Below are 27136 nucleotides of genomic sequence, written 5' to 3'. Positions count from 1 at the left end.
TTTTACGATTTGTTGTGCTAATTAGAAAAATTTTCATTTTAGGATGAACAAAGAAAACGAGCCTAAAACGATAATTTGCAAAACATGCGGGGAAAATATTTCAGAGGATAGATTCGAAGAACATAATTATCTCGCTCATCCGGAAGCATCTCTGCAATTGTGCACGGTGTGTAGCAAAGTATTTTACAATAGGGACGATCTTTTGATTCACATGAGATCTCATCCGAAACCGCCGAAATTGAAAAAGGGACAAAAATCATCCGGAGAATCTTGTCAAAAGGAATGGTCTTGCTCTCAGTGCGATAAAGTTTATCCGAGTAATCAACAACTCAAATCACACATGAAAGTTCATAAACACGAACCTTATTCCCTGGATTGTAAAATTTGTCATAAAGTGTTTAAAACAACTCACTACGCTCGCGAACACATGAAAGTTCATACGGGCGAAAGACCATTTAAATGTCATTTGTGCAATAGAAGTTTTATGCAAAAGCAACATTTGATAAGTCATAAAAAACGTCAGCATTTTAAAGAGCACGCTTTTAAATGTGAACAGTGCGACAAAGGTTTTCATTCGAAAACTGAGTTACAGGTCCACATGAATTGGCATAACGGTGAACGACCTCATATGTGCGACGTGTGCGGGAAATCGTATCCGTCGAAATCGAATATGATGGGTCACAAGCGAACGCATCATCCGAGGCCGGATGGAACGTTAAAAAGGTATCCGTGTACAACATGTCTCAGGCAATTCATGACCAAAAGATCTCTTTTGAATCATATTCGTCAGCATACGGGAGAAGCCGGTCACTACGTGTGCGATATATGCGGAAAAGCATTATCTAGTAGACAATCGTTAAAAGCTCACAGAATGATTCATACGGGTGAAAAACCAATTTCTTGTAATTTGTGTTTTAAAGCCTTTAGTACGACAAAGTATTTAAGGACGCACATGAAAGCTCACGGGAATGAAAAACCATTCAAATGCGGTGATTGTGGTCAGAGTTTTTCGCAGAGATCGAGTTTGGTGACACATCAACGAGAACACATCGGAGGGGTGAAATGCAATGAGTGCGGATTAAGTTTCGCATCTCTCAATTTGTTGAGAACACACGCTCAAAGTGAACATAATCAAATGGTGCAACAAATCAGACCATTGCAACCTCACCAGCAAACATCTCAGGAATCTCCAACGCACGCACAACAATCCGAACAAATCATATTGACGACGGATCAGAGAATTGAAAATTCTATAACTCCGCAACAAATCGTAGTTCATCAAAGAACTCAAACGGATCCTACCACCATGATAGTAACGCATCAGCGAATAGTACCTCAAACCGATCAACCGATGATTGTCACTCATCACAGAATCCCTCAGGAACAAATTCAGTCTTCCATGATAATCACACAGCAAAGAGCCGATTCCGAAACATCATCACCCATGTTAATTTCCCAGCAAAGAATACAAACTGAACAACCTTCTTCTATCATGACCATCACGCAAAGGCCACAAAGTGATCAACCTCCATATCAGTGCGATTTGTGCCGGATGGAATTTCTCACGAAAGCCATTTTGAAAGCACATCAAGCCACACACAATTACACATATCCAATGTTTACCATATAAAAACGACAATACTCTATATAATTTTATTGGGGAAATTTCCCCTCCCCTTCCCCCCTTCTGTGAAAAACATTTTCAAAAGGGAATCAATCCCCCCAAAATGCTTTAATTATCGTTTTAATAATTTTATTATTATTTTTTTTTAAATACTCAAACCCTGTTGATTTTATTTGTTTACGCGGTTGTTGTTATCTCCTCCTCCCCCCCCCCGTTTTCGGATAATGTTCATTTGTCCCGGAAAAAATATTAAAACCCGTTTTTTTTGTATTTGAATTTATTTTTTGAAAAATTTTTATGTGAAAAATTGTAAATAAATTTTTTTTAGTTAATCGAAAAAAAAAAAAAAAAAAAACATGATAATAATGATGATGATGATGATGATGATGATAATAAAGCTTTATTTAAATTTTTTTTTTATGTGAGTAATATAAGTCAAGTTTTAAAAATCCTAATTGTCCGGTTTTAATGGGGAGCAACATCGTTTTTTTTTTTTTTTTTGAAATTGTAAGTAAATATTTTTTTTAATCGAAAACATGTCACTCAAATCATTTTTTTTTTTTTTTTAACGAAAAAAATTTCATTTCAGATTTTGTTCGTTTCGCTCCAGAGAAAATTTGTACGCGCAAGTTTTAAAAGATTCGAAATTAAAATTTAATTTATCCGACAATAGCGAGAAAAAAAGTTGGGCACGTCAAAAAATCGATTGCGGAACTTCAAAAATCAAATTGGGAAAAATTTGTAAAATCTGTGATAAAATATTCAATTCGAGAATCCTGTACGAATCCCATTGCAAATCCGAACATGGCATAGACAGACCGTATTTTTGCGAAACGTGTAACGGACAATTTAAAACTCCACACATTCTCGCGGGTCACATGAAACTTCATTCGAACAAAAAAGATTACGTTTGCGACACGTGCGATTTTTCCTGTCATTCTAAAAACAATATGGATTTACACAAGAGAAGAAATCATTCGAAGGAATATCTCGTCAATTGTGAAACGTGCGGAAAAGGTTTTTTCAGAAAAGCCGAATTGAACGCTCATAAAAATTCACACACCGGAAACAGGCCGTATCAATGCGAATTGTGCGGGAAAAATTACATGTCGAAATCGCATTTAGGCTCTCATAAAAAATGGGTTCATCCGGAATTGTTTAGCAGCGATCGATACCACAAGTGTTCGATATGTTCGAAAACGTTTCCCTTCGCAAAACTCCTTTCGAAACATTTGGAGGGTCACGCGGGAACTCGAAAATATTTATGCGATTATTGTGGAAAATCCGTGACGAGTCAAGAATCGTTAAAAGTTCACAGGAGGACACACACGGGAGAAAAACCCGTCGTTTGTGACATTTGCGGTAAAGCGTTCGGGGGAAGGTATTACATGAGAGTTCACAGGAGACTTCACACGGGTGAAAAACCTTATGCTTGCAACGATTGTGGAAAATCTTTCACACAACGTTCGACCCTTTCCTTACATTTACGCTCTCATTCTCTGAATGAAAATTACACGTGCGACATATGTTCCGATACTTTCATCACTAAAACTGTATTGAAAGAACATAAAAAGAAAACTCATTGTAAATAAAACGTTAAATAGTAAATAATTATTATTATTATTAGTGAAGTTTTTAACAAAAGAAAAAATATATAAATTAATAGGTGAGATTTTTTTTTTTTAATATTGCCTGAAATCGAATCACCTCCCCAACGTGGCAGAAGAATTTTATTTTTCCTTAACAGAAATTTTTTTTATTGATGATGTTTCGTTTGGAAATATTAAAATTAATACATTGTTTTTATTTTTAGAAAAGGCGGAAATAGTTTAAACAATTGTACCGTCGTCGAGAACGTCGACGTTCCCGTAGAAAAAATTAAAAAGAAAAAAAAAGGGAAGAAGTTAACGAAGAAAACTATGAAAGGGAAATACGTACCGGGAACGAGAAGGAATAAAAAAAGGCCGGATATTTGCGATGTATGCAGGTTGACAATGACTCATAAAGATGAACTCATTCATCATTTGAAAAAAATTCACAAAGTCGAGTATAGGTGTAAGACGTGTAATAAATTATACAAGAGTGCAAAAAATTTAACGAATCATGAAAAAATTCACACGGCTCCGAAAGAATTCGTTTGCGAAATATGCGGTTACGCGTCGTACAATCGGGGCACCGTTGCCACGCACAGAAAACGTCATACCAAAGCGTACACCGATTACTGTGATGTTTGCAATAAGGGTTTCTACACCAGGTACCAATTGGAAGAACATAGAAATTTACACACGGGGGAAAGACCTTTCAAATGTGAATTTTGCGAAAAGGGTTTTATATGTAAGGGAACATTGGAAAAGCACAAGATAGCAAATCATTCGAAATTTTTAGAAAACGTTAAAAATTTCCCATGCAACGTTTGTTCGAAAACTTTTTTATTTAAAAAAAATCTCGTTCGACATACTAGGACTCACACGGGTGAAAAACCTTTCGTTTGTAATTATTGCGGTAAAGGTTTGGCCAGTTCTCATTCGCTAACCGTTCATAAGCGAACTCACACGGGAGAAAAACCTTTCGTTTGTGATTTGTGTGGCAAAGGTTACGGTCACGTGAAATATTTAAAAGATCACATAAAAACTCACGATAATAAATCGGAAAAAAATAAAAGAAACAAACAACAACAGAAGATTCAATCAACACAAACGATACTTCCAACACCGTCCCAACAGCAACAACAACAACAGCATCACTTAGAAACAATACACATGAATCAAGTCACAACTGTTTTAACGGTAACTAATAATCAATGTGTTAATGAAACTCTTAATCACATACCGATAATCGGACCCACTGTGGTATCCATGTGCCAACAAATACCTAGAAATCAACATCATCACAACATGACGATAGACATGAACATAACGAATGATTCTAACTTGGATTGGACTCGAAGGACAACAATCGACGTTTTAGAGGACAGGACCATGTCGGGAATAGTCACGGATTGGACAAAACGAACTAATCCATCTAATCCGATTGCTAGCATAGGATTTTGGCAAGAATCCGAAAACCGTTAATTTTTTATTATCGTTATCTGTCCGATACTTAAAAAAATTTCAATTTACCTCCTTTACAAAAAAAAAAATTAACAAAACGTGGAAGGAGAAAAACGTGTAAATATTTAATTTTTGTTAAATATCAATATATATTTTAATAAGAAAATAATTTATTTATAATTTTCTCGAACCGAAAAGTTTTAAATTTAATTTTTTTCTCGTTTGTTTTGTTTGAATTAAAGGTAAGATTAAAACTTTAAAAAAAACTTAACAATGTAAACCGTACTAATTATTAAATTTTGTTTCAGAAAACTTATCTCTTTTGAAAATATCGTACCTGAAATTAAAAGGACGAAAATAACGGAAGAAAAAATGATAAATGACGACGACGACGAAAGGGTTGTTGATAAAAAGGATCCGTCGATTTATTATTATTGTAAAATTTGTAACGAAAGGTTCGATAGTTTTTACGATAAAACCGTACATTTGTTTCACATTCACGGCGAAGAACTCAAATGCGAATTTTGCAAAAAGAAAAAATTCGAAACCGTTAAAAAATTAAACGTTCATTTCCGTTGGGTTCACAGCGAAAAATCATACAAATGTTTCAAATGCGAATTTTCCACATCGATTAGGGGAAAATTAAATCGTCACGTGAAAATAATGCACGACAAAGAGTACGCGTACAATTGTAAAATTTGTTCGAAGGGTTTCATCGATAAATTCGATTTGGAAGAGCATAAAAATCTACATTCGGGTAATATGCCGCACCAGTGCGAAATATGCGGTAAAAGTTTTAGACTTAAAACAACTCTCAGAGCTCACAGGTATAAATTTCACGTTGAAGATTTGTCGCACGTTTGCAAATTGTGTAAAAAAGGTTTCGCAACTAAATCCGGATTGGATTCTCATTTTTCCCTGCATGAGGAAAAGAAAAAATTCATTTGTCATTTTTGCGGGAAAAATTTATCGACTTTCACGACACTAACCGAACACATACGGATTCACACGGGTGAAAAACCTTATGTTTGTGATGTGTGCCAAAAAGGTTTTGCGGCTAAAAAACATTTGTTCAGACACGTTAAACAACACTACGAAAATAATATTAATAAAAAAAATCACGAATGTTTATACTGTTGGAAAAAATTTTCAAATTATGTCACGTGTTTGTCACACATAAAAAAATGCTCTCAACGAAAAATGTAAAAAATTCTTTTTGTTCGGAAATATATTTATATAAAATTTTTTGTTGTTAGTTAGTCAAAAGTATGTTTTTGTGTTAAATTTACAAATACAAAAAAAAAAAAAACAAAACAAAAAAAACAAAAAAAAAAGGTATAATTTACTCAAGTCCTTCGATTAAAATGATTTCTGTGATTGACTTAAAAAATATTTCACCCCCACCGCCCCCGCCACTAATTAAAGAAATGTTTCAAAAATTTTTATAATAAAAAAAAAAAAAAATTTTGATTTCAGGTTAAATAAAACGCCAAAGAAAATTATATCCAAAATTCGATTGTGTGAAACAAATAAAAACAAAACCAAGAAAAGAAGAAAAAAGGAAAATTTAGAAATGTATAGGTCACGTGATAAATGTTCGAACGTTGTTAAAAATTCAAAAAAAAATAAAAATGAAGAAATGGAAAAAGAAAAAAAAGAAATTTATGAAGATGATGACGATGACGATGATGATGATTATGATGAAGATGAAGACGATGAAGACGATGATGACGATGATGATGATTATGAGGGTGGAGGAGACGAAGAAAGAATGGATTCCGTTTTGGAAGTTCGAGTGAAAGAAGAACCATTTTCATCAGACGATGATTTACCATTGTCGCAAAGAGTAAAAACCGTCGAAGAAGATTTTTTCGAATCATCGTCATTGATAAAATTTGAAAAAAATTCGAAATCGGATGAAAATGTGAAAAAAGGCGTTGAAAAGATGAAAAGGAAAAAAGGAGTGAATTGTGATACGTTGAAAAAACAAATAAAAAAATTTGGCGAAGACATGGAAAAAAAATTATTGGAAATCGTCGTTGAAGCGGAAAAAAATATAAATGTTAAGTTACCGAAATTCCCGAGGGAAAAAACCGAGTGTCCGTTGTGCGGTGAAAAATATTTTGAAATTTTAGCTCATTTAGAAAGGCACGCCAATAGAACTCCACACAGTTGTAATAAATGCAACAAGTCATTTACATTCAAGGGAAAGCTCATGGATCATAAGAAATTCGCACACGGAATCAACTACGCTTGCGAAATATGTCACAAAAGATTCAATCACAAGGATAACATAAGGATACACATGGCGACACACGAAACGGAAGAAAAATACGTTTGCTACATTTGCGGGTATTCGACGAAAAGAAAACAGTGCCTTGAAGTTCATATCATGCGGCACGAGGACAAATGGGTTTGCCAATGCACGATATGCAACCGTGGTTTTTTTTCATATGCCACATTGGCTCAACACATGAACAGTCACACGGGTGAAAAACCATTCACGTGCGATCAGTGCGGTGCCAATTATTCCAATTACAACACCCTTTGGAAACATTCTAGAAAATTTCATCCGGAATTATACAACAATTTATACTCTTGTAAAATATGCGGTAAAGTTTTCATGAAAGAAAAATCATATCATTTGCACATGGCGAATTTACATTCGAAGGGAAATCATTTCGAGTGCGATTCGTGTACGAAAACGTTCAAAAAAGAATTGTCTCTCATAATACACAAGAGAACTCACACGAACGAAAGGCCGTACGTTTGTAAAATATGCGGAGGAGCGTTCACGGCAAGAAAATATTTAACCAAACACATGGGCGTTCACAAAGCTAAAAATTACAAATGTCGGTTTTGCTATAAGAAATTCATGCTGGAACAAGCGTTGATGAACCACGAAAGAAAACACGAAGAAGTTAGATGAACTTTACTACTTATTAGTTTTTAACCATACACAAACACACACACACAAATTTCATTGCCTTAAAAAAACATTATTATTATTATTATTATTATTAATAAAATTTTATCGGTCAATTATTATCGAACGATTGTATAAATCGATAATCGAAAAATTTATCGATAATCGATCTATATACATATATATTTTTTTTTATATTTAATTATAATCGAAAAAAACCTAATTCATCTTATTGGAACTGCGTTTATTATAAGAAAACGGTTCGCACGATGTTTACCTTATGTTATTTTTTTAAATCTTAAAAAATTTTTATACTATGTTAATCTATATATATGTGGATAAACAAAAGTTGCCTTAAACAATGCCATAGTTAAAATTCGTTTAGTATGCTTAAATATAAAAATATATTTTAGTAGCTTTAAAAAAAAAAAAAAAAAAAAAAAAAAAAAAAAAAACTAGTCTACATTTTAAATATTATAAAGAAAAAAATTCGAGCTGCAAAATTATTATTATTATTAAAAAAATTATATTTTTTTGTAAGAATTTTATAAGGTGAACGTACCTCGTTCGTATATATATATATATATATATATATATATATATAAAATATAATAAATAATTTAATATTTTGTATATGAAAATTTTATTAAAAATATTTAAAATCACTTTTATCATCACCAAAAAATATATGTTATATAAATTTAAAATTTTATTAATAATTGTTTAAATAATTTTACTATTATTATTATTAAGCTAAGTTATTTTACTTATTCCAAATCTATTATTATTATTATTATTGTTTTTTTAAGAACAAAATTATTGGGTTACCATAAATATATTATGTTTGATAATTAATAAAATAAAATTTTGGGTAAAATTTTTATTTTATTTAAATTTTTTGTTTATCCAAATATTTTTTGTTTATAATAAAAATGATTGATTAATGTCGTGAATGTGACGATCTATAAGTTATAAATTAAATAAAATTTTTTTTCCCACGTCATCAACTCAAAATATCATTATTGACATTATTTATTGATATTATTTTAGGTTACCGAATGGAAATATCAACGGAGTGGAAGAAAAACACGAGATGACGTATGAAAAACATAAAAAATCCGAACATATCATGTTGACCGATAAAAATAATTTTACCTGTAGTATATGTCAAGAAAAATTTAATAGAAAATCTAAATTGATAATACATTCTTACAATTTTCACAACGTTGGAATAAAATGCAAAATGTGTTCGAAAACAACATCGACCTTAACGGCATATCTTTCTCATTTTTCGATAAAACATTCCGAACATGGATATCCATGTTGGAAATGTAATTATAAAACGGATAAAAAATCAAAATTTAAAAATCATTTTATGGAAAATCATAAAAAAAACACCGGAATGGAAAATAAATCGAGTGAAAACAATGTGGGAAAATCGCACGTGAAAAAAACAAACAAGGTAGAAAAAAAAGGTTTCGATTGCGACATGTGCGATACGAAATTCACGTTGAAAAATCAACTTCTCAAACATAAAAATGAAAAACATGGAGTCGACATAACGTGCGAAATATGCAGACAAGTTTTCAACAACATGGTATCTCTTAGAAGTCACAAATTCACTAAACACACGGGAAAGGATAAAATATGCGAAATATGCGGGTATTCGACAAAGAAAACATACGATTTTAAAAGGCATCAAGTTAAACACAGCAACGAATATTCCGTTATGTGTTTGGTTTGCAACAAGGGATTCTATTCCTTATACGAATTCAACGAACATAAAAACGTTCACACGGCCGAACGTCCGTATCAGTGCGAAGTGTGCGGTATCAATTACAGTCGTAGGAGTTCTCTCATTTTACACAGGAATCGAAAACATCCGGAAATATATGACGCGACGAAAAAATGTCAAATATGCAATCAAGTGTGTCTCACAAAGGAAACCATGGATGCTCACGTCAAGACTCACGTCGAAGGAAGGAAGAGATACTATTGCGATATATGCGGAAAAGGTTTGCTCACCAAAGTCATTTTGAAAATTCACAGGAGGAGTCACACTGGAGAAAAACCTTTCGATTGTAGTTATTGTGGGAGAGCTTTCAGTTGTAAAAAAAATTTATCGGTTCATATTCGTCTTCACACGGGGGACCGTCCCTATTCTTGTAAAGTGTGTTGGAAAGCATATACTAAAAGTTCAGCATTGAAAGCTCATGAAAAAATACATGCTAATCGTTTTGTTCCTTCTCCAAATTAATTTGTTAATTTTTTTTTAAAAAAAATAAATTCAGTTGATTATAAAAAAAAAAATTTTTTATAATTTATTCGACATGTATTTTTCCATGTTTGTCATGTACTGAGTAAAAGATAAAAAAAAGATGGCGTGGGGGGAGGGGGGAATAAGAAGAAATTTTATTTGACAACTCCTAATAGTAATCCCAAATTTAATTTTTTTTTTCCCCACAGGATAAAAGAAGACAAATTATTTACGGATGGCGATTCGGAAGAATCAATACAAGAAAATAAAAATAAAATTAAAATTCCTCCTACTCGTTACATTAATTGCGATTTATGTGGGAGTAAATTTAATAAGAAAGCGTTGGAAAAACATAGGAAAACTCATTTTTTTGATAATCACAAGCATAAATGCGACATGTGTAAATGTTCATTTAGCATGATGACAAAATTACTTCGTCACAAGAAAAAATGTCACCATGTGGATTTGAAATGTGATGAATGTAACAAAACATTTGAAAAAATTCATTATTTTGTTATACACTTGAAAAATCACAAAAAGGAAAAATCATTCGTGTGTGACGTTTGCGGATTTGCCACAATTGGAAAATCGATAATGACAAATCACAAATTGTCAAAGCATAAAATAGGAAAATTTCCATACACTTGTGAAACGTGTAAGAAAAATTTTCTAAACAGGTACATGTTAAATGAACATTTGAATATACACGCTGGCGCGACTCCCTATCAGTGTCACAAATGCGGTACTGCATATGCTTCGTCTAAAGCCCTATCGAGACATGGTAAAACGAAACATCCTGAAGAGTACAAAATCAAACTCATCCATTGCACATACTGCAATAAAAGTTTTAAGTGTAAAAAAAATTTAGATTCTCACGAGAAAATCAAACATCCTAATGGTCGTCGTAACGTTTGTGATGTTTGCAATAAAAATTTTTCATTTCACGGATCTTTGATACGTCACAAAAGAATACACACAGGAGAAAAACCTAAAGAATGTCACATATGTAAAAAACGATTTTCGTGTGCTTCCTATCTTCAATGCCATTTGAGAACACACACGGGGGAAAAACCATATCAGTGTAAATTTTGTTGGAAAACATTTTCACAGCGTACGAGTTTAGTCATACATGAAAAAACGCATTTGAAAACTTTTAAGCTTTTGGGCATTGATGTAGCCATGACAGAAAAACCGTTAATATGATTGAAATCGTTCAAATATGAAAAAGAAAGAAAACCCCACATGCCTATTTCGAAAATGTAATTCTATATAGATTAAATAATAAACCTTTTGTTTCGCATAAAAGTTTTCGACCCTATTTTTTCATACACCTTCATTATTGCATCATCTTTTTTTTTTTCCTAACAAACGCAATGGCAAAATGGCACACACACAGACGGGGAAAAATTATTTTACAAATTTTAGTTAGTACTTACCCGAAAAGTATCATTATTCTCGTTGTTTCACATCACTTGATAAAAACACTAAAACTTATCACACGTTTAAACAATCAAAAGACATTTTTTTCACCAAAAAAAAATAAAATAAAACAGACAAATGATCAAACGGTTTCACTGTCACAAAGAAAAAAAACGTAGAATTAGAAAAAAATGGCGGTAAAATGGCGGTTTTTTTTTCATTTTTCTAAAATTGGCAATACCGAATCCACAATACAATTTTGTATTCAATTAGAAATTAAAATACCTTTTTTGGTGTTGAAAAAATTTTTTAATCGATCATAGTTTGGGTAATTTTAAACCTTACGCTCCGATTTTATTAAAATTTTTGCCTCGTAAAATTAAAAATACTAATTATCAAAACTAATTATTTAAATCGTGTTAATAAATAACTTATTCAAATAAATTAATTTTCGTCTTTTACCTTATTTTATTAATTACTTAAAATTCAAGTAATGGCCTATGCATGAAACCCACACTTAAATTAAATTAATTCCTATTTGCAATAACAAACAATTTCTTTTCTCTCAAACTTTCTCGTTTTACTTAAAGTGTTCTACTTTTGTATTTACATTTCACCTAATTGTAATTTACTAAATTTAAAAAAAAAAAAAAGAAACCAATTTCGAATCACCACCCAAAAAAAAAATAAAATTAATAATTTATTCCTTTTTTTTTTTTTTTTAATTTTTAGATATCGAATCAAAAATATTTTTCTCCTGAATTTTACTGCATAAATGCCAGGGTAAGTCAATAATTAAATTATTTTTTGATAAATCACAGAAATGTGTTATAATTAATTAATGTGACCACAATTTCCTAATCGACAAAAAAAAAAATTAGTTAAATCAGCAATTTTTAATAATTAAACCTAATTTATTTCACAAATGCCTATTGGGTGTGGTTTTCCTTTAAAAAAACAGTTTTTAGTAAATTTTATTTTAATTTAAATGAATAAAATTACATTTAATGACAAGTAAGTAAAAAAAAAAAAGAAATTTATAATTTTTAATAATAATCTATCGATAATTGAAATTAAATTTTCTTTTTTTTTTTTTTTTGGATAAATTAAATAAAAGATAAGATAACCTGCATGATTATATTTAAAAAAAAAAGGTGTTGGTTCGAATGTAATTTATGTCATTTTATCATTAAATAATTTAAAATTATTTTTAATATCGGAATTGAATTTTTCTTATTATTTTTTTCGTGCAATTACGAAGAACACAAAAGAATAAATTTCAATTTAATTATTTCAACGATTGTAATCAGTTATTAAATTATCATAAATGATTTCTGTAATTGTAAAAACAAAATCGAAAAAAAAAGAAAATTAATTTTAAAGTACAATTATCAAAATATTCTTACAAATATGCTTTTGTTTGTTTTCATTTAATCACTCGATAAGTTCTTATTTATAAAAAAAAACTCTCCTTTTACATGAAAAAATTTCCTTAAATGACTTTTTTTTTTTTAAATGCAAACAAACAATTTTTTCTGATAACAAATCGAGTGCGAATCTAAAAAAGTTTCAAATTCAGTTTATTCAGTTTGAATTTCGACACGAAATGAACGAAGAATTACTCGCCATTAACGAAGGGAATTGGAAAAATTCAAGTCCGATCGTTTTACCGTTAAAAAATATAATAAATAGTGATCTTTATAAACGTAGAAAAAATTCAAAAGATGTTTTATTAAACGCGAATGAAAATTTAAATAATAATAATGATAATAATATAAATAATAATAATGAAAAGAAAAAAAAAAAAAGTGTCGTCGTAGACGATGATAATTCATTATACGATTTCGATTATGATATGATTAATAATAACGAAAATTTTGAATATAATGATTACGAGAGGTATTTTTTTTTTTAAAAATGGTGGCCCCCCACAAAAAGCGAAATTTTTTTTTAAATTTGGATTTTTTTTTTTTTTGTTATAGTGTCACGATGCCGACGAGCAACATGGCTTGCTCTCGTTGCGGAGATGGATTTGAACCCCATGAAAAAATTGTCAATTCAAAAGGTGAACTTTGGCATCTTCAATGTTTCGTGTAAGGTTTCGAACAGATAAAAAAGGTATTCCTCACGAACGAACCTTTTCATCATAATAACATTAACGCGTTTTCCGTAGGTGCGCACAATGTTTCAGACCGTTTCCAGATGGTACGTTTTACGAATTCGAAGGAAGAAAATATTGCGAACACGATTTTCAGGTATTGTTTGCTCCCTGCTGTGGCAAATGTGGCGAATTCGTCGTCGGAAGAGTCATCAAAGCCATGAATTCGAATTGGCATCCGAAATGTTTTCGTTGCGGCACTTGCGATAAAGAATTGGCAGATCTTGGTTTTTTCAAAAATGCCAATCGTGCTCTTTGTCACGAATGTAATTCGAAAGCCAAAGCCATGGGCTCTGGAAAATACATTTGTCACAAATGCCAGTGAGTTTTGTCACGCACTTATTATTATTATTATTACATCACTTAATTCTCACTCATCACTTTGATAAACTGTACAAAAAATTTTTTTATTTATAAAAATATGTTTCATTCTGATTATTGCACAAACTATGAGAGAGAGAGAGAGAGAGAAACGTTTCCTATCATAACAAACTTATCTACAAAAAAAAAAAAAAATTTACCAACTTCCTAATTTAATTTGTAAAAATAATTTATAATAATAATAATAATAATAATAATAATAATAATAATAATTTTTCAGCGGGATAATTGATGACAAACCTTTGAAATTCAGAGGAGAAGTTTATCATCCGTATCATTTCAATTGTGCTGCTTGTGGCATGGAATTAAATTCAGATGCGAGAGAAGTTAAACATCGACCCGGTTATACCAATAACGATATGGTCGGTACTCGGTAGTAGTCGTCCTTTAAATTATAAACGTTCGGTTTATCGTAATGATAATGATAATGATTTTAGAACGAACTTTACTGTCTTCGCTGTCACGATAAAATGGGCATACCCATTTGCGGAGCTTGTAGAAGGCCCATTGAAGAACGTGTCGTCACGGCATTGGGAAAACATTGGCACGTCGAACATTTCGTATGTGCTAAATGCGAAAAACCATTTTGGGGTCATCGACACTACGAAAAGAAAAATCTTGCTTATTGCGAAACTCACTATCATCAACTTTTTGGAAATCTTTGTTTTATATGTAATCAAGTTATATCGGGCGATGGTGAGTTTTTTTTCCTATCAACAGAAATCGTTATTATTATTATTATTAAAGCAATTAATTTTTTTTTTTATTATTAGTTTTTACAGCTTTGAATAAAGCCTGGTGCGTTCATCATTTTGCATGTTCAGTATGCGATCAGAAAATGACGCAGAAAACGAAATTTTACGAATTCGATTTAAAACCCGTTTGTAAAAAATGTTATGAAAAATTTCCAACGGAATTAAGAAAACGATTACGTAAAGCACATCAACAACAAAGCAAAGAAAATAATTAATAATTTTCATAACAACAAAAAAAAAAAAAACAAAATCTCCTCCTCCTCTTCATTATTATTATTATTATTAATAAAATCATGTTATTAACACTACTAGTCAAGTAATTTTTAATTTAAAACCGAAATTAACGTTTTGTTTTTTAAATATAAAACTAATTAATATTCATTTATATTATTTAATTAATTATATTTATGTATTTTTTTTTTTTTTCGTTTTATCTAAAAAAAATTAATTGCCTTAATTTTAATGTAGAAATAAAATAATTATTTAACAATAATAATAATTTTAATTTCGAGCCTTTATTAATTCAATTAAATTTAATGTATTTTACAATTATTATATTTATTATGATATATAATAAAATTTAATTTAATGGTAATGATTTCAATTGTTTTTTTTCATCCCTCCCCCTCCCTCTTCCCCCCTCAACCCTTAAATTAATCAGATATTCGTTATGAAGGTATTTTTAAAGATTGAAAATAGACACACACAAACTACATCAAATGTGATTGTTTATGATTGGAAAATTGTTTGTAATGTGAAAAATTTTCATTGCATCTATTACAAGTGAAAATTTTTTCTTTCGAATGATTATTTTCATGTTCTATTAAATATTTCTTATCGGAAAATGTTTTTTCGCATTGACTGCAGTTATATGGTTTTCGACCCGAGTGCATTCTCAAATGAGTTTTAAATGATGATTTTGATGTTATGTTTTTGTCACATATATTACAATTGTAAAATTTTCCCTCATTTTTATGCTTAGATAAATGTTTTTTAAATCCGAGTTGATTTAAAAAACCTTTACCGCATTCTTCGCAAGTGAAATTTATTTCGTTCGGATCGTAATTAGGTTTGTGAATGATTAAATGTTTTTTAAGATATTCGGGACTTCGAAATGTTTTTTTACAAATTGTGCATACATACCCACCACAATGATTAGCTTGTATGTGTTTGTTAAGTTCTGTTTTTGTATAATGTCCACTCCCACATTGATCACACACGAAAGAAGGAGCTTTGTTATGTCTTGATATGTGTATCTCGAATTGAAATTTATCAGGAGCTTTGTATTTGCAAATTTGACATTCGAATCTTTCATCTCTCAAACCGAGATGTATTTTTTTTTCATGTGCTAACAAACTCAATTTTGTTGCAAATGTTTTATGACAAACTTTACATTTTGGTTTTGTTCTGTGCATCGAATTCATGTGATACTCATAGGCTCCTTTTAAAAATTTAAGATTACAAATTTTACATGTATATAATTTATGATACCTGTATGTATGCCTCCTGTACAGTTGAACAGTTTCAAAATATTTATCACAGTATTGACATTTTAAATTTTTCTCTTCTTCAGCCTTATGTTTTAAATATATTTTGTGTGGAAAACTTTTTCCACAGTATATACAATCTTCGATTTTTTCATTTACACTTTTTTTACTATCTTTATTGTTGAATGACAAATTTCCACACCTAGATTTTTGGTTGTGTATCAACTCAAATTGGTTCGATCCTGAAATTAATATCTCGTACCTGAAAACAATAATTTACAAATACAATTTAATTGAAAAAATATTAATGAGTTTAAAAGACAGGAATTCTATATGAATAAACACCATCGCACAAAGAAATTAATTGTTTTTTTTTATTCTTCAAAATACATTATTTATTTTAAAGATTTAATTTATAAATGAAAGTAAGGTAGTTGTAAAATTTAAAAAAAATTCTTAGAATTAAAAATAAACCCTTTTAAGATAATAATAATCAAAGAAATGAACAATATATTAAGTCATCCCTTGAAGCCGTTGATGAAGTATACAGTTTATGTATCATAATTAATATATTATATGAAATTAATAATTTAAATCTGAATTGTTTTTTTTTTAGAAAATAAATTTAATAAAATTAGCGACGGTAATTTATATTCCCGTAAAGTTTTATGTGAATATAAAAATACTACCTTCATTTTAAAAAGTTTAAACGAAGGGCCCCATTCCTTTAAAACTGATCTCTCCTTTGACCTTTAAGTTGGCAGCACTTTACAAGACAAAATTTTGCGGAATTTGGGCGTCATTTTAACGGTTACGGTTGAAATAAATGTAGGATATTTAAGTTGTAATAATTGTGTTTTGTTTAGGTTTTTTTTTTTAATGTAATAAATAAATAAACTTAATTTAACTCCCTTTTTAAATTTTTGTAAGTATATATACATTTCAAAAACAAAAAAACTAATAAAAAAACACGCTTCATATTAATACTCATCGTTAACCGTTTATTTTCAACACACAACTAAAATATGTATTAATTTGATACTTATGATTAATTTTTAACAAAATGTTTTTAATTAATTGTATTTTTCAATTTAAAATAACTTCCCTCCTTTTTTTTATTTGTTTCGTGTAACTATAACTTATTAATATTGTATATTATTATTATTATTATTATTTAGTAATTTTATATTTGTGTGTTTAAAATGAAAATTTGAAATTAATATAAACGTGGGAATGTGTTCCTATTTTAAAAACCTAATTTTAAGTTAGCTTATTAAGTTATTCTTTTACCTATAATTTTTTTTTTGTTTTTAGATTTTTTTTTTTAGTTTTTTTTTTTTTTAAAAATAATAAAACATGAATGACCAACAGTTTTTAAAAGTGTTACCTTTTTTGGATAACAAATGCTGCCAAATTGGAACTGAAACTGATGTTTTTATGGTAATAAAAAGAGAAAAATTTTCATATTTAATTTTTTTTAAATGAGTTTTGCATTTTGTTATTTTTCTAAAATTTTTTTAAAAAAAATTTACAGAAAAATATATATAAATGGGCTGATGAATTAAAAGACATAATTGAAAAAGAAGTTTTGGAAGAAAAACAGCATTCTACATTTTTGCTCCCTAAAACTCCTAGCCAAAAAAGAACAAGACAAAACAAAAGAACTAAAAATCTATCGACAGCTTTTAATTCAAAACAATCAATTGCTAATTCTACAATGTGTTTAGATAATTCTAATCTAAACTCGACAATATCAACTCGAACAAGAGCTGCTAGACGAGTAAGAAAATTTGACAAAGTAAAGTTAAAGTTAGCGTAAAACTAATTAATAAATATTGTAAAATGAAAATTTTAGGGACTTACATCTAAGATATCATCACAATTAAATGTTACTTGTGAAAAACAAGTATTAGGAGTTGAAGAAATAAAAAAAGAAGTTATTATCGAAAGCACTGTAAATAAAACTATTACAGTTAATGAAACGTTTGTCGTACAAAATACTTCGACTTGCACCAAAACAATAATTAAAAAGAAGAAAAATAAGAAAAAGGCATCAGGTAATTGTATAATTGTCAAAAATGTCTCATCATGATAATATTTCGATTAATTACAAAAAAAAAAATTTTATTTTAATTAGAATCGCTTACCCCTACTGATCATGATGCTTCGGAACAAATCTTCCAAGTTCTTGATGAGACATTACAGGAACAACCTAAAAGAAAAAATACAGAAGGATCGTTAGAAAACGACAAGAGTCCATTTGAAAGTCAAAAATTGAAAAGATCTAAAACAATGAGCGAAACAACTCCTTTGAGAAAAAGTAAAAGTATATTTTCAAGAACCCTGAGTGAAGGTCCCATTGAACAAAATACATTTCAAGTAATGGTCACAAGTCCGAAAGAGCAAAATAATTCAAACGTAGCAGTAGTAGAAGTCAAAAGGAAAAGTTCTAGAACACTAAGTGAAAGTCCTAATCTGAGGCCACGAAAAATGTCGAAAACGTCGAACGAAGAAAATGGATTTGGTAAAGCCAATTCGTCAGAAATTATAGATCAGAAATCTAATGGGACACATTACGAAATCAAAACTCCCAGTTTAAGCCCGATAGAAAACAGTAAAATTTTGCCTTTCGAAACTCCATATAGAAGCCCTACTTTAAGATCTAGCAGTCGTAAATGTAATAGAAGTTTAAGCGAGAGTCCAATGGAATTAAAAAAAGAACGTCAAAGTTTAAGAAATAGAAAACAAACAAATGTCGATGAGAACAATACAATAAATAATGTTAATATAATGACCGTCACGAAACATTATGATGGCGATGATGGCGACGACGACGACGTGACAAATTCTACGAGGAAAAATGAAATAAATCTATCAGAGGATAAAAAAATGAAGGAAAATTTTAAATATAACCAAACCATTACGCTACCATTGAAGGGAAAAAAAACAAGATCGTTTGGAAATAGTAAATTGAATGATGATTTGAGCGAAATAGGTCACACGAAATTGGTAGAAACTAGTTTGGATGATAATGATGGTGATTCGTTCGAAAAAAGTCTCGATGAAGTTTTGATACTACCGAAGAAGAAAAAAATGAAAAGAAAAATTAAAAAAAGTCATTCGAAGAATGGGAGCCTTAAAGAAAATGAAGAAAGCGTGAGAATAACAAGAACAAAATCCAAAGCAATGAAAGAAAGTTTAAATAATAATTCATCTTATGAAAATAAACAAAACGTAGGTTTTCCGCCATTTTTTTTTTTAAATTTTTTTTTTTGAATTTAAATCACTCTAAATTATTATTATTTTTTTTTTTTTAAAAGGATTTGTCAACGTCGTGTGCCAAGAAAATATTAAACAAAGCCAAAATGACGTCGTTGAAAAAAGAACAATTAACTGCTTTATTGGAATCGAATAAATTATCCGGGATAAAAGGGGAAAATTTAACAAATGGCGGGTACATGACTCCGTCGGCTAAATATCAATTATTGAGTTGTAGCAAAATGAAAAAAACACCTTTGGCAACATTGCCCAACAGCACGATAAAAAAACCTAAAACTGTAAGAATTGAATGATTGATTGATTGATTGATTGATTGATTGCACGAGTTTACTGAAAGTATGAATTTAATTTTTCAGTCGGGTTATAAGGATCGATTGAAAACGAAAGTCATGAGAAGAGACAGTTCGGTTGAAAATACTTTACCCCATAAGGCGGTTAAAGTCCCGGAAAGCGAAACGAAATTATTATCGAAAAAAAAGAAAGAAGATGAAGCTGCGAAGAAAAGGGAAAAGGTGATAAAGAAAAAACAGGAAGAATTAAGAAAGTGAGTATCGCCGTTGGTTTTTTAGGTTCGGTGCGAGGATTGTTCATAATAAATAAAAATAATTTTCTTTTAGGAAAAATGAATTGAAGCATCAGTTGGCGATGAAACAACGTGAAAAATTAGAGCAGGAAAAGTACAACAACATCATACAGTCGGAAAAGGAAAAAGAAGAAAGGCACAAATTGATATTGCAAGAAAGGCAAATGAAATTGAAAGAAGAAGTGTACAAGAAGAAAATGTTGGCACAACAAAAGGCGGCGGAAATAATTGAAAGGCGACGACACGAAGAAGAAGCACGAATAGCGAAATTGAAAGAAATCGTGAGTACGGAAATGATAATGAAATATTTTTAAGGACTTTGAAACGGGATAAAATAAAAAAAAAAAAAAAAAACGGGAAATTTTTTAGGAAGCGGAAGAACAGAGAATCGCACTAGAGAAACAAAAGGAACAAGAACGTTTGGAAAAAAGAGCTCAGGAACGTTTGGCATTGAAAAAAGCGAGAGAGGAATACGAATTGCAAATGAAACAAGAGCTCGAAACGGAAAAATTAAAATTCGAAAAATTAGGATCGGGTAGTAGTAGTAATAATAATAATAAATTTTTAATGAGCGGAAGCAAAATGGCGAGCGCGAGTAAAAAACAAAGGTTCGGATTATTGAACGAGAAAAAAGAATGGGATTACAAACCTAGAAATGAAAACGACTACGGATTGGAAGATGAAAATTCCGAATTCGAAAGCGACGATGAAAAACCTCGTCCGTGTAAACCCTGTCCGAGTTGGTGCGATGGTAACGTGTCCGAAATTTTTCCACCATGTTTCGAACCTAAGGGGGCAAAAGACAGAGAGTCGGTCGTTAATTTTAAATTAAATTAATTTTTTCAGATATAATGAAAGGATTGGCACCGATAAGGAAAATAATCACTCTCGACATGCTCAACGAATACATGCCCTGCTATCAAAAATCACCGGACATACAAAAAATGTTTAATTTGACTCCAACGAGAAGAATCAAAAGAACTTCGAGTGCAATATGGAACACTCCGACGTCGTGAAATCGCCCCGCCCTCGTCCCCGCCCCGCCTCCTGTTTCACTCTCTCTCTCTCTCACTCTATTAATCTCCTCCCAGAATTCGGCGAGTTTGAGTTTTCTCCTCCTTTTCCTCCCGCCCCGCCCCGCCCCCCAAATAATAATAATTTGACTTTAACATTTATTTATTGGAAAAAAAAATTCCCTTATTGATTTCTTATTTGCATCGACAAGTAATGTATGTAATGTTAATGAATTTATTATAACCCTTATTTAGCATTTACTAATTATTATTATTATCATTTTTAAATAATTTTTTTTTTTTTTAATTTAATAGCTGTAAGATATAATTAAAAGTAATACGGTAAATAAAACAATTTTTAAAAAAATTTCTTTTTTTTTTTTTAAAAAATATCCAATATAATTTGATTTTCAACGCGTAATAAATATTTATATATTATTTAATAAAAAAAAAAACCCCTCTTTTAATTTTAATACATACCTGTAGATGTCACTGTAGTCGACCGGAAACTAAATAATTCGATAAGTATGAAAATGATATGTATTGAAGAATTTCCGTTGCCGCGCGGTCGTGACGTAATGACGTTGTGTCGTGCGCGCAGGCGTGGAATGATATTTTCTTTTTTTCCGGGAATTCGTCATTATAAAAATGTCAAATCCTTGTTTTCTCCGATATTTTAACAACGAACGTTCTTATTTCCTGAGGTTTTAAACTTATGACGAAATCATCGCCCAATTCTCCTCCATCTTTGTTTTCTTCTCTCTCGTTAATTATAACCGTGCCGTAGGAATTCCATTTGAGTCTTTTCACGTCGGAAATCCACCTGTCGGCTCCCAATGCCGTTTCTCCAACGTCGATCACGTCGAAATTTTTAAATAATCCCTACGAAAAATGACAACAAAAATCAAAAAAAAAAAAAAAAAAAACATCATCGTTATTATTATTATTATTATTATATAACTACGTACTTTTAACGATATCATTTCCGCTTTGTCGATTTCCTCTTTCGAATAATCTTCCAACGTATTTTCCAATCTCAAAAGTATCGTTTGCTCTCTCCAAGGTTCCAACGTTAGTATTTGAACGTGCGACGGTAAATTGACATTCATCCCGGAAAACTAAATAAAAAGATTAATGGATCGTCAAAAGGTATTATCATTAATAAAAAATATTTTTAAAAAAAACAGCAGCATCCATTACTTCCGTCACGTGATTCGTACGCCATTCATCGTAGGATAACGAACTCGAATCGGAAAAAAACAACCAGGGTTGCAAATGTTTTTCTCGTGCGAACATTTTTATCCTTTTCTTCATTTTCGAATCCTTGTTCCCGAATAGTAGCCAATGACTACCTCTCGCGACCAAACCTTTCCCGTGTGCCATTTCGTTGAGAGGTTCTCCTACACCGTATCCATCATCTTTGATCGTCCTTCTGTGAATCTTATCGTTCGTAAAGGATTAACAAAAATGATTACGTATTTAATTATTATTATTATTATTATTATTTCATTAATGATTTATTCACCATGAGTTCGATTTGTCCGCTTTTAAGACTCGAACCTCCTTCCGGTCTATCGACTATCACAGCCATTTGATTGTCGTCATCTTGAATCGATATCGAACTCGTTACGGGATAATAATTCCCAGAAATCGTGTTCAACGGCTGAAATTTAAGTAAAAACAATCAATCCAACGACCTACGATGACAAAACACCCGGCGGCCATTTTGATTCATACCTTTTCCGTAAAATATCTATAATTTCTTATCCTTTTTTCCATTTTCATTCCGTTTACGTCTGTGTAATAAATATCATCGCTTCGTATCGTACTTTCGTACTTTGCAAAAACTTCTTTTCCTATCGAATCCCTTAAATAATTTTTACAAAAAAAAAAAAATTAAAAAATTCTTTTTTTCCGCCATGTTTGTTTACAATGAAAAAAGAAAAATTTACTTGATTGGTATCGGACCGATCAACCAATTATATTCCACGTAATTTTCATCCGAATAAATTCTCACAATTTGACTGACCCAATCGGAAAATATTTCTTCGTATTCTTTCACTATGGGACCATCGTTTAATAATTTTACAATTTTTTCTCCTTTTTTTAAATCCTTAAATGATTTTTTTTGCGACGGACTAAATAAATAAGCTCCCGAACGGTTTTTCGATTCGTAATATTCAATTTTTTGCAATACCGACGAATGGAAACCGTTTTTACCCGTAGCAAATCTCACATGGAATTGGCTACCGTTCAAGACCACTTTAACGTTCTAAAAAAAAAACGATTTTTGCCTTTATTCGTAGATAACGAGAGAGAGAGAGAGAGAGAGGAAAATTTTTTATTACTGGATTTTCTTTGACGTCTTTATCGTTGAATTTTCCTTTTGGCGCCTGCAGAACGTAAAACGATTTAAATCCCAATGGCGGCAAGTGGGATGCTTTGAAAACTAATTCGTTTTTGGCTTTGCTTTTTCTCCCGGGAATATTTCTAACGGTTTTCGAAATGGCGACGATTTGACTCGTTATTATCCCTCCTGTCGAAATTTTGTTTTGTTTTTACTCCTGCTCGACTAAAATATACCAATCTTTGTAAAATACTTACCGTCGTTTCCCATGACGAGGTAGTTTTGTCTATCGATTGGTATCCTCACGTAATAATCCGTTATTCGACTTAGAGGATTATAAACGGTTACGATGAACCTCGAATGAGTTTCCGTGAATTCGCACGAACTAATATTCAGTAACAAACAAGACACGTATTCCAAATTGGAAGAACTCGAATCGAACATTGATAAATACCTGAAATCCATACGAAAAAAAAAAGAAGTTGATTCATTCGAGAGGGAGGGGGGCGGGGGAAAAAGGATTATAAATAGATAATGACTTCAATGACGAATCAATCGGTTTGGCACAAGTGTGTATTCCTCGGTACAATAATTTGGCATAATGTTTGGTAACATGTTGTTGAGAAGTACCCGTGATGGCGTCGTGATGCTGCAACACAGCAACAGCTTCCCTTAATTTTCTAATCTCATTGAAATAAGTCATTCCTTTATTAGCTAGCACCAATAACTGTTTGCATATCTAAAAAAAATTGTTTATTATTATTATTGTCAATTTGATGGTACTCGTAAAAGGATTGTAAATAAATACCTGCAAAAAGTTGTTGCTCAACCTTTCAAAATATTTTAAAGTCGGTTTGGAGGTGAAGTAACCAGTCCAATAAACATTTATTTCTGAAGCATAAGGAAAAAAATCACCAAATTTTAATGGCCATGATATTCGAGAAGAGTGTAAGTCTTTAATGTAAAGAGAAGGAGTCGAATAAAAAATTTTTAATTTATAATTCGAATGTTTGTTAAAATAACTGAAAACAAAAAACATTATAAAAAAACACAAAAAGAAAAAGTATTTTTTTTTCCAATCAATCAATCAATCACCTTATAAGTCTATCGATAAATTTAAAATATCTTTCAGCATTAAGATATCGAAAATCATCACCCATTGGTACGAATATGTGATTTGTTTTAAATGCAGCCGCTTGTTTTCTAACATGTATTGAAAATGTTGAAAAATTAATATATATATCATCTTCGATTCTTTCAAAATCAAAACCAGGAGGAGAACTATAATGATTGAATAAAAGGCTTGTAAAAATATAAGGTTTCGATTTTTCTGTAAACGAGAGAGAGAGAGAGAGAGAGAGAGAGAGAAAGAAAAAAAAAATTAATCAAACATATAAAACGTTATTAAAAATCATCACAAATACAAAAATTAAATTGATATTTACTACTGATATTTCCAACCCATAAAAATTCCATTAATTTATTTTCTCTACGAAGTTTTAATTCTTCAATATCGATTCTATTTATGAATAAACTATCGAATCCCATTTGATGAAATAATAATGCAATGACTTTGGAATGACCGAATGTGTCAATTTGCCAGGCGACAGTTGGCGAAGCATTCGATCCGAATGTATCATTGATAAATCTTAGATAATGAAAAAATTTATTAAAAAATTATTTTTTTTTTCCCCCGATATAAATTTTTTTTTTACCTTAGACCCCAGGTTAATTGATCTATAAAACTTTGATAATGTGTAACACCTTCATCGCTCATACACACACCTCCATTTATTATTTCTAATTGTTTGTTTTTAATTAGTTTTTTGACAATTTTTTTCGTTATCGAATCTTGTTCTAGCCACCATTTTCGAAAAAAATACACTTCGGCATAAACAAATCTAAAAATTTTTCAATTATAAATTATTGACATATGATAAGAAACATTTTCATTTCTGTTAAAAATTCTTAAATGAAAATTTATTCCATTCACGAGAGAATAATAACCTTCTCTTTTTATTTTTCTGCAATTCGATAATGACATTTGTTAATATAAATCTCACATCTGAAACAAAAAAAAACGTTAATACATAACGCTCATTTATAAACATATGAGCGCAAAAATTGATTGAAATTTTATTTTAAACAATTTATTCATTACATAATAACTTACAGGCATTGTAGTAAATTTCTGGAGTATTCAACCATCCTACATCGTCATGACTATGAGGAATTAAATGAACGTTTAATATATCACTGCGAAAATTCCAGTTTAAATTCTGTAAATTGAAAAAAAAATTAATTAATACTTACGAATAAACAAAATATTACTATCTAAAAAACCCCAAACAAAATTTTTTATCTTACGTATTTTATAAGCAATAAATTAATTGAAAAAAGTAAAAATGCTGATATAATCACAGTTGAAAAAAATTGTATAAGAATTTTAATTTTATATGGCAGTTGATATCGGCTTAAACTGTGTGATAAGTTTTCCATTAAAAAAATATATAATTATTAATTAATTTATTTATTTATAACGATTAATTTTAAAAAAATAAATTATAAAAACTATAATAATAATAATCAATTAGAATAAATTAATATGGTCCCGGCACATAGATAAAAATATTTTAAATATGTATAATTCATTTTAAAAAAAATTAACAACCAAATGCAACTGCATTTTTCGTAAACAACATCCCGGGCTCATTAGAAAAAAAAAATTTTTTTACTCTATGGTTTCGAGTCTCGAAATATATCGATTTGCATTCGATATTCACAATCCTCGTTATTTCCATCATGTCTGTTATAGAATTTTAAACGGACAAAAATTTTAAATTTTTCATTTTAAAGCTATTAATTACTCTTTTAATAAATTTATTTTTAAAAAAAACTTTTTTTTTAAATGAATAACTTTTAAATTTTATATCGAACGTAAGCCATAAACATTAAATTAAATCTAATTTTTACAAAATTAACATTAGTGGACGGTGAACTTCCATACAATAAAATATTGTAAAAAAAAAAATGTCAATAAAATAAAATATCACCTTAAATTAAATGTATATAATGTATATTTCACAATATATATAGGAAACAACAACAATGATTTAAAAACAAATTTTTTTTAACTTTTTGGCAAGTATCAGTAAAATTAAACAAAAAATAAATCAATCATTATTATTATTATTATTATTATTATTAATGATAAAATTAAAATAAAAATTTATAATTAGAAAGCTTCAAAAGAAACAAACTACTAATTAATATTTATGAAATAAAATAATACATATTATGTATCAATATCATCAACTTCATTTAAACAAATCTCCTTTTATAATTAATAATAATAATAATAATAATAATAATTATAAATACAATTTCCACGGTTTAATTTAAACTGAATAATAATAAACTCGGATAATAATAATAATAATAATATGGCAAATCTTTTTGTATTCATTTCAAACAAACAAACAAACAAAAAAATAATAATAATTTTAAATAACACCATCATTTTTATAACAATGATTGATTTATTGATTGATTGATTACATTTTTACTACTAACTTCCATTTCCCCTCCCCCCCTTCCCCCTGTTAAATAATATCATTTCAAACGAAATAAATATTTTTTTTTTTTAAAAATAAAACAAAAATTTTAAATAACCGTTAAATAAAAAACAAATTTTACGGTTGGTAACTAACCGATTGATTTATATCTACATTGAAAAATAAAACAACATCTAGGATTATTATTATTATTATTATTATTATTATTATTAGCATTACTCCACTTCACTTTCGTAATTAGTACAAATCAGCAGAAATTAATTTTTTTTTTTGTTTAAAACT

The 27136-nt window shown here is 29.8% G+C and overlaps 5 protein-coding genes across 5 annotated transcripts in view; 3 read left to right on the top strand and 2 right to left on the bottom strand.

Annotated features, from left to right (window-relative positions):
• The window catches only part of Phum_PHUM446350 (krueppel c2h2-type zinc finger protein, putative), a gene marked incomplete at its 3' end in the record, with an annotated part of 40536 nt that extends 29476 nt beyond the window's left edge, over positions 1 to 11060 (top strand). The window contains exons 21-27 of the mRNA XM_002429616.1: positions 43 to 1617; positions 2214 to 3140; positions 3438 to 4690; positions 5042 to 5722; positions 6432 to 7563; positions 8651 to 9839; positions 10194 to 11060. Coding sequence (XP_002429661.1) covers positions 43 to 1617; positions 2214 to 3140; positions 3438 to 4690; positions 5042 to 5722; positions 6432 to 7563; positions 8651 to 9839; positions 10194 to 11060 — 7624 coding nt within the window. The remainder of the gene's footprint in view (positions 1 to 42; positions 1618 to 2213; positions 3141 to 3437; positions 4691 to 5041; positions 5723 to 6431; positions 7564 to 8650; positions 9840 to 10193) is intronic.
• Positions 11061 to 13265: 2205 nt separating this feature from the next.
• Positions 13266 to 14785, top strand: Phum_PHUM446340 (protein PINCH, putative; the record flags this gene model as incomplete). Its single annotated transcript, XM_002429615.1, has 5 exons — positions 13266 to 13369; positions 13450 to 13755; positions 14036 to 14177; positions 14253 to 14511; positions 14598 to 14785. 5 exons carry the CDS (start codon positions 13266 to 13268, stop codon positions 14783 to 14785), a joined length of 999 nt encoding a protein of 332 aa, XP_002429660.1.
• Positions 14786 to 15280: 495 nt separating this feature from the next.
• On the bottom strand, positions 15281 to 16405 carry Phum_PHUM446330 (uncharacterized protein; the record flags this gene model as incomplete). Its single annotated transcript, XM_002429614.1, has 2 exons — positions 15281 to 16319; positions 16380 to 16405. The coding sequence occupies 2 exons, from the start codon at positions 16403 to 16405 to the stop codon at positions 15281 to 15283; spliced, it is 1065 nt and encodes a 354-aa protein (XP_002429659.1).
• Positions 16406 to 17413: 1008 nt separating this feature from the next.
• On the top strand, positions 17414 to 20935 carry Phum_PHUM446320 (ankyrin repeat domain-containing protein 30A, putative; the record flags this gene model as incomplete). Its single annotated transcript, XM_002429613.1, has 9 exons — positions 17414 to 17497; positions 17661 to 17837; positions 17913 to 18114; positions 18243 to 19291; positions 19402 to 19614; positions 19693 to 19880; positions 19954 to 20200; positions 20289 to 20670; positions 20778 to 20935. The coding sequence occupies 9 exons, from the start codon at positions 17414 to 17416 to the stop codon at positions 20933 to 20935; spliced, it is 2700 nt and encodes an 899-aa protein (XP_002429658.1).
• Positions 20936 to 21583: 648 nt separating this feature from the next.
• Positions 21584 to 26080, bottom strand: Phum_PHUM446310 (Lysosomal alpha-mannosidase precursor, putative; the record flags this gene model as incomplete). Its single annotated transcript, XM_002429612.1, has 16 exons — positions 21584 to 21814; positions 21901 to 22050; positions 22133 to 22372; positions 22458 to 22595; positions 22670 to 22799; positions 22885 to 23194; positions 23244 to 23468; positions 23537 to 23733; positions 23819 to 24018; positions 24088 to 24301; positions 24375 to 24609; positions 24725 to 24927; positions 24995 to 25180; positions 25287 to 25344; positions 25453 to 25558; positions 26015 to 26080. 16 exons carry the CDS (start codon positions 26078 to 26080, stop codon positions 21584 to 21586), a joined length of 2889 nt encoding a protein of 962 aa, XP_002429657.1.
• Between the last annotated feature and the right edge of the window lie 1056 nt (positions 26081 to 27136).

This window comes from Pediculus humanus, genomic scaffold (assembly GCF_000006295.1).
Source record: "Pediculus humanus corporis 1103172108215 genomic scaffold, whole genome shotgun sequence".
NCBI classification, from domain to species: Eukaryota; Metazoa; Arthropoda; class Insecta; order Psocodea; family Pediculidae; genus Pediculus; species Pediculus humanus.
This window is presented reverse-complemented; position numbering and strand designations above follow the sequence as displayed.